Consider the following 8,271-nt stretch of genomic DNA (forward strand, 5'->3'; position numbering starts at 1 on the left):
GCTCATCCCCAATTGATCAATATATTTCACAGAAGTCTTCGAATTGCCATTCGATCTTCCGAAGATCCTCAACAACCTATTGCTTTTGAAATTCTTGCTTACAAGCATTACGATTAATCCCATAAGTCCGGTAATCTTGTTGGCATCCATTGTCATTATCATTTTGAGTCCCTTGATTCATCCTCCCGGCTCAGACGACATTTTGAACATGAGCTGGATATCGACCAATCAAATTGCCATCGGTTGTACCCCTAAAACTACTCAACTTATCCATCTCTAATCAGAGCATTGCTTCTGATCCCTTGTCTTGGAATTCACAATTCCTTTGCATTTGAACTTTGAGTTAGTCAGTTGTTTCTATAAACTGATCTCCTTGCATTCTTTCTCCCTCTGGTTGGGTACCGATGCTCACATCAGATCCCTTGTGGACCATCAGATCCTTTGTTGTATTTTATCCGACAACGTCCTTCATATTCAATCACTTTGGAAGTTCATTCCCTGATACATAATGCCATTGGTAAATCCTATTCCTTGATTGGCCAACCATGCTCTGCTTTCGAGTTGGTGATATTTACTATTGAAGCTTGTGGTATATGTCTCCATGATGCCCCGATGGGTTGAACCTATGCCTTCCTTAATATGTGTGAACTCGAAAGTTTTCACGAGTCATACTCTTCTGGTATTTTGCCAGATAAAATTTCAGCACTGCAACTTCATCAAACGCGAGAAGTGAATGAAAGGTTATACATTAAAGAAGTGGGAGTTGACCTTGAACTTGTGTTCATGCCCATGGACACGATGTATATCCTATCATAGAAACTTCTTGTAAAAATAACTATTTCCTTGATATAATATCCTTTGGTATTGGTGAATTGATCCTTTGCAATCGTGGTTTCGACCATATGTTCTTCTTTGATCCCATTTCTCGGGGAAGTTTAATCACTTGTCTTCTAGGGATCAATACACCTGTCCAACCTTTACTTTGATCTTTCGCCGAGTATTTACACCCTGGTATCTCGAGATTATCAAGGAACTGCATAACTTCTTATGGGTTCTTCATCAACTGTTATTTGTCACCCATTACACTTTTCCTGGGTTCTGGGTTGTCGTCAACCGAGAATACCAAAAACTGAATCGAGTCCGCATCACAATTAAACAACTCTTAGTAATCTTCATTACTTACGAATTTGAACTCGATCACGTAAGTCCTGGCCTGCTCGGCTATATCACTATCATGCTAAACTTTAACTGTGCTACCTGGTCCTTAATCCCGGAGCACAACTTTCGATGATGATCTAAGCTTACGTCGATCTTCCTCGTCATATCAGTTCGCCTTGAACAACAAGCTTGATTTCAAGTTTGTGTCCTACCCATGGTTCCAATAACCTTCCGCTTCATCATTCCTTTGACCTGATGTCGTCGCTGATTGATTACATCTTCATGAAATCTCTCGACAAATGTGTCGTGGTCATCATCGACCTTATGAGCTCTTCCAGGATATCATTTGAGTTCATGATGAGAAATATTATCCTTGCCCCCGATGATTTGTGTTATCTTTGACCACTTTATTGCCTTCCGTTCAACACAAACTTGTTTGTGTTTTGTGTTATACCTTGAGTTCCCTGCTATCCAGCATTTGTTCTTCTTTACCTTGGAGTATTACCATCTTTTAATATCAAGGATGTTGTGAGGATTGCTCCACCTCTTAAGAATTCTTGGTATAGTGATACTTCTCATCATCACCATTCCTTCTTGGTCCTCGCGTTGATTCCAACCGGGGTACCAACAAGTGAACGGTGCTGTTTGGATTCTGCCTTTCTAGCAACCCTATTGCTTTGAAGTTAATGGTCGGCCATTCATTCTTAGACTATTGATTATTGAATCACCATTCTGACATTGGTCGTGCAGCCCAACCCATATTTCGGGCGCACCTTTCTACCAATGTTTAATTGTGTATGTTTTTCTCAAACATGCTTCATTATATCATTTGATCTGACAAATGCTATCTCCTTATCCACATAATTGAGGAGATGCATCTTTTTGGATACCTCGTTGAATTATCGCTGAGTCCGTCAGCCACTTCCTCATCCTCTCCTTGGTTTAATGATTAACTCTGGTTTCGGAACTTCCTTCCATGGTTCATTTCCCGGGAATCTTAGGATGTCCTTGCGTTAATTTGTGTTGCATCTTTTCTTCTCGGGCATCCTGAGTCTGAGTTATCCTGACACCAATTAGATCTGAATCTCGGTCAGATATGATGGTTAGAACATATTTCCAGGAGTTATAACATTGATCCTTATATGACCCGGTAAGGCGATGTCATGCCTAGCACACCTGGCCGGAGGACCTATTGTTATAGTTTCCTTTTTGGCAAGGTTAGTCATCCTTCGGTGTGGAAATTGTAAGACTTATCCTATAAGTTGTTCCTGATGGATCCTTTTTGTTTCCAAAGTCTGATCTTCACCGGATGACCATGTCAATGCTATCTCAAAGCAAGTCCATGGTACTCCGAATCTGAACAGGAACAATTGAAGCCCAATGTTAAATGTTTCCTGCTCAATTATCCAAACACCGTTGTATGGATAATGTCATGAAAATTCTCTCCCGTACCTAAAGAGTTTTCTACGTTGTATCCTGTCATAGATATCATGCTCTGCTTGCCCTTGGGAAGGATATACCACTGAATGTGTTTAAACACATTTTTCCTTTCCATTGTTCTGTTTAACCTGATGATCACGTTTTCCTTTCCATTGGTTTGTTTGACCTTTCTGGTGATATTTATGATCTAAGCAGTATTAATTCCCTGCTTATGTTAACACCTCCGTGTACAATTCTGTCAGTAAGACCCTGTTGCTTTTGTTGATGACATTCTGGTAACCACCGATGGACGAGAACCTTGCCTATTGGTCCGCCTCGTTCAACGAGCGGGAAAATGGTTCTCTTCGTCCCCTGCCCTTGGTACCGACGCTATTGCCGACATAACCGACAGGTTATGGTCTGACCTGCATGGTTATCATAACCATGCAAGATGACACCACTCTTTCTGTCTTTAACCCACATGGTGGGCCCAAAACCCACATGTCCCAGGATCGAAACTTGACTCCCCTGTACACCCTGTTGCCAAAGATATTCCTCGCGCTTGACTTGATATGTAATTCGCGAGCCACCTTCCTAGTGATCTACTCTGGTATCAGGCGCAATACTTATCTCGTGCCCTGAAACCCTTTCACCTTCTATCTAGGCATCGAATGATTGCCTATCCGCTTGATACTTCTTACTATACCTTCTTGCTTGGCTCTCGATGTGTTTCATTTGACCAACTCGAGAGATACCCCTGTGTTCATTCATGGGATAACCCCCGATGGTTAACCCTTATAGCATCCTATCGTTGTAGAGCTGCCCCTTACATATTCGTTAGTACGATGGAGTTCCCCGAAGAAAGGACGACAACTTCATCATGATGACATGAAGTAGAGGAATGAAGACATCAATGTCATGGATCGACCTCTTCGAGAAGAGCAACTATGACCGAGAAGAATCGTTAGAATTTCGTAACTAGATCCCTTCCCCCCTGTAACCGCTCCTAAATCTCGGGACGAGATTTCTTGTAGTGGAGGAGAATTGTGACGCTCAGATAATTAAACTACAGTAATCTTATGTTAATGCGCCAGGTCATCGCGATTACTGTTGTTAAACTCGCGTTGATTCGAATCCGGTCCAAATTTCAAATTCAAATTAAAGTCCAAGATTCAAATTTCTCAAACCTGCAAAATAAAATGTTCAAAGTGTGGCAAATCTTCCATATCCAATTATGGTACTGACTCAACATTTTTGTAAAAGTATTTAAATGCTCTTTTGTGACTAAAGAAGTGACTAAACCAATTATTAAATGCCTTTAAATAATAAACAAATACAAACATGTTTTATTATTGTGCCAAATTAATTATGGCAGTAGCCTAAATAGTAATACTAATTTTTGGGCTAGGATTATATTTTACAAAGCTAATAATAAATAAATGAAAGGAAACTTAATTGAAAACAGAAACTAATAGAAAGAAAAACAGAAAGGAGCAAAACTAAAAAAAGCCTACACTATGCACACTCCCAAAAACACCCGGTCCCCTTCCCCTTTTCATCGATCAAGGCGTGGCGCCCATCCCCTACCGCCATGGCTGCGCCGTGGACACGAGGCGCCCATCCGTCGGCTCTGCGTGCTGGATAAGAGCATCCCGACGCCCCTCCCAGGCAACCCTAGTTCTCATTCCCCTTCTTGCGTCGTTCTCTCGCGGACGACATACACACGCACCGCGGACGCCATGGTCGATCTCGTACTCATGGCCACCATGCTCCCCGGCGTTTGGGATGATGACCAGGAGCTTCATCGCCGACATGTACATCGCCTACAACCTCCAGTTCGAGCTGAAGCCCTCCACAACCTCGCCATCCAGTCGTCTTCCCCACCACGGCCACGGCGCCATCACCGTCGATCTCCACCACCGATGCCTCCCCGCGGTTCCGAGCACGTCCACGACCTCCCTCGAAGTGAGCCGCGTCCATTCCCCCTCCTTGCCGCCTCGATTTGTTGCCGTAGCCGCCGTTCCCGAGCACACCCGAGCTCTCCTGTACGCGTACGTGTGTGTCGTGCTGCTGCTTCTTGCCGATGCTACTTTGCACTGCTGCCGCCTCCGGCTACTGTCGCCGTCACGTTCGTCGCTGCTTCCCATGCTCGACTGACCACACGCGCATGCCTGCGTCGCTGTACTCGACCGGCCGCGCGCTGGCCGTCCTCTGGCCACGCCTCGCGCGTGCACGCGCGCCCGCGTATCTGCTGCTCCTCCTAGCGAACTGCTACTCTACGTATTGCTGATGCTCTGCTCCAGCTAAGCTGCTTGCGCTGCTTAGTTGCTACTGTCGCTAGGTGCTGCGCTTGCCTGCAATCCACTACTATTCGTCGATGCCGCCTCACGCTGCCGCCGCTGCTACGGCCGGCCATGGCCGAGCGGTGTGTGAGTGTGTGCCTCGTGTGTGCGTACTGTGTGTGTACGTGAGGTGTGTGCTCTGTGTGTGCGCGCGCCGTGCGTGTGGCCGGCTTGGCCATGGCCGGGGCGGCTTCATCCGTCGCTGCTCTACTGCTGCTTGTCTGCTTCTAGCCACAGCTGCTACCCTTTGTATACTACTGCAAGTACTGTAGTGGGTAGCTAGCTTTTGTATTTCTACAATGACTAGCCTTCTAAACTGCCACTAAACAGCGATAAGACAAGTCCTAACATGGGTAAAAATTATATAAACGAAAAGTAGACGTAATAAGCCTCATTTTGTTCCATTGGACCTGCTTCAGATAATTCACGGATTAAATACTACAAAAATCACAAAATGCTATCTTGTGTTAAAAGGAATAGAGTTACTCCCTAGCATAGTGTGTGTACGTGAGTGCGTAGTGTGTAGGCACCACAGCCGTGTGTGGCCGGCTATGCCACACCCTGGCCAGCCTTTTAGTTAGTTTATAATTAGTAGTACTAGCTAATTTATCCAATAGTAGATGAAATGTGGACCCACTAATGGTTTAGAGAAAAACAAAATTTAAAATAATTGTCTAAATCAACGACATGTGGCCCCGTATACTGTTCATATATTGACTAGTCAATCTTTGACTGGGTCAACCTAACCCCCTGGCCCCACTGTCATACACTATGAGACAAAATTATTTTACTGTGTAATTTATAAATATAAATAAATTCAAAAAAAAAATATAAAATAAATCGTAGCTCAGATGAAAATACTTTCTACATGAAAGTTGCTCAGAACGACGAGACGAATCCGGATAAGCAGCCCGTTCGTCCGCCACGCATCCCTAGCATACCGAATACGCAACTTTCCCCCTCCGATTCATCTGTCCGAAAACGCGAAACACCGGGAATACTTTCCCGGATGTTTTCCCCCTTCACCGGTACCACCTCGTACCGTGTTAGGGTACACCTAGCATCACGCTTTGTCATGGCATGCATCGTCATGCATTTGTTTGCATTATATTTATTGTTTCTTCCCCCTCTTCTCTCGCTAGACACCGAGACTGACGCCGCTGCTACCCAGTACGACTACGGTGTTGACGACCACTCTCTCTTGCCAGAGCAACCAGGCAAGCCCCCCCCCTTGATCACCAGATATCGCCTACTCTCCTCTATACTACTTGCATTAGAGTAGTGTAGCATGTTACTGCTTTCCGTTATCCTATCCTGATGCATAGCCTGTCCTTGCTACTACTGTTGTTACCTTTACCTGCAATCCTAAATGCTTAGTATAGGATGCTAGTTTACCATCAGTAGCCTTACATTCTTGTCCGTCTGCCATGCTATACTACTGGGCCGTGATCACTTCAGGAGGTGATCACGGGCATATGCTATATACTTTACACTGTTACATTACTAGTGATACTGTTTGGAGATGGGGGCTGAAGGGGCAGGTGGCTCCATCCAGGTAGTGGTGGGCCTGAGTTCCCGACGGCACCCGACTGTTACTTTCAGGCGAAGCGACAGGGCAGGTTGAGACCACCTAGGAGAGAGGTGGGCCTGGCCCTGGTCCGCGTTCGCGCATACTTAACACGCTTAACGAGATCTTGGTATTTGATCTGAGTCTGGCTACTGGCCTATACGCACTAACCATCTACGCGGGGACAGTTATGGGCACTCGACATTGTGGTATCAGCCGAAGCCTTCGTGACGTCAGCGACTGAGCGGCGCGCGCCGGGTTGGACCGCGTAACGCAACTTCCTTTGTAATGGAGGTTGCTAGGTCTGCTCTCCGGCCGCGTTCGCAACGTGCAGGTGTGCAAAGGGCGATGGGCCCAGACCCCTGCGCCATAGGGTTTAGACCGGCGTGCTGACCTCTCTGTTGTGCCTAGGTAGGGCCGCGACATGTTGATCTTCCGAGGCCGGGCATGACCCAGGAAAGTGTGTCCGGCCAAATGGGATCGAGCGTGTTGGGATATGTGGTGCACCCCTGCAGGGAAGTTAATCTATTCGAATAGCCGTGATCTTTGGTAACAGGACGACTTGGAGTTGTACCTTGACCTTATGACAACTAGAACCGGATACTTAATAAAACACACCCTTCCAAGTTCCAGATACAACCGGTGATCGCTCTCTCACAGGACAGCGAGGGGAGGATCATCGGTTAGGATTATGCTATGTGATGTTACTTGGTGAACTTACCATCTACTCTCTTCTCCTGCTGCAAGATGGAGGTTACCGGAAGCGTAGTCTTCGAAAGGACTAGCTATCCCCCTCTTATTCCGGCATTCTGCAGTTCAGTCCACATATGATAGCCTTATTCCAGTTGATACCAATGCATACATATGTAGTGTAGCTCCTTGCTTGCGAGTACTTTGGATGAGTACTCACGGTTGCTTTCTCCCTCTTTTCCCCTTTCCCTTCTACCCGATTGCTGCGACCAGACGTTGGAGTCCAGGAACCAGACGCCACCGTCGACGACGACTACTACTACTCGGGAGGTGCCTACTACTACGTGCAGCCCGCTGACAACGACTAGGAGTAGTTTAGGAGGATCCCAGGCAGGAGGCCTGCGCCTCTTTCGATCTGTATCCCGGTTTGTGCTAGCCTTCTTAAGGCAAACTTGTTTAACTTATGTCTGTACTCAGATATTGTTGCTTCCGCTGACTCGTCTATGATCGAGCTCTTGTATTCGAGCCTTCGAGGCCCCTGGCTTGTAATATGATGGTTGTATGACTTACTTTATTTGTAGAGTTGTGTTGTGATATCTTCCCGTGAGTCCCTGATCTTGATCGTACATGTTTGTGTGTATGATTAGTGTACGATTGAATCGGGGGCGTCACACATACGTCAGATTGGAGAAAGACTAGAAGCAAGACTCTGTCACACTCAGGAATACCTGAGAGAGGTCCATGCAGAGATGATGGAGATGAAGCTCATGGCCACCATGATGAAGCAAAACATCGACGATTTGAAGGATCACATCGCACAATTCTAGTGGGACTAAAGCATTTTCAAGAAGGATGAATGAATAAAGATGGAAGTAATGCTTGACCATACCAAACTATGTGGATGGCAGCTTTTGTAATAGAGTACTTTTGAAATTTGAGTTTTGAGTAGTGGTTAAGGATGTAATAAAGGATTTGATATGAAGAGAATTATGGATGAACTAGTGCATTTTTTTGGCTATACTTGTCTGTGTGAACACTTGACCAATGGAAAAGGAAATGTATTCCATAGAGTGAAGTTTAGAGAAATGAGTTGGA

The 8,271-nt window shown here is 45.6% G+C and overlaps 1 protein-coding gene across 2 annotated transcripts; it reads left to right on the forward strand.

Annotated features, from left to right (window-relative positions):
- Positions 1–4,171: 4,171 nt before the first annotated feature.
- On the forward strand, positions 4,172–7,566 carry LOC123058369 (uncharacterized). 2 transcript variants are annotated; one of them, XR_006427183.1, is made up of 2 exons: positions 4,172–4,542; positions 6,062–6,136. XR_006427183.1 is itself a non-coding variant. In XM_044481103.1 (2 exons), exons 1-2 carry the CDS (start codon positions 4,317–4,319, stop codon positions 7,542–7,544), a joined length of 321 nt encoding a protein of 106 aa, XP_044337038.1. In that variant the 5' UTR covers positions 4,173–4,316; the 3' UTR covers positions 7,545–7,566. The 2 variants fall into 2 exon arrangements, 1 of the variants encoding a protein (XP_044337038.1); XM_044481103.1 differs by lacking the exon at positions 6,062–6,136 and adding an exon at positions 7,450–7,566 and having other exon boundaries at positions 4,173–4,542.
- Positions 7,567–8,271: the final 705 nt, after the last annotated feature.

The sequence above is a fragment of the Triticum aestivum genome, chromosome 3A (genome assembly GCF_018294505.1).
Source record: "Triticum aestivum cultivar Chinese Spring chromosome 3A, IWGSC CS RefSeq v2.1, whole genome shotgun sequence".
Taxonomy (NCBI): domain Eukaryota; kingdom Viridiplantae; phylum Streptophyta; class Magnoliopsida; order Poales; family Poaceae; genus Triticum; species Triticum aestivum.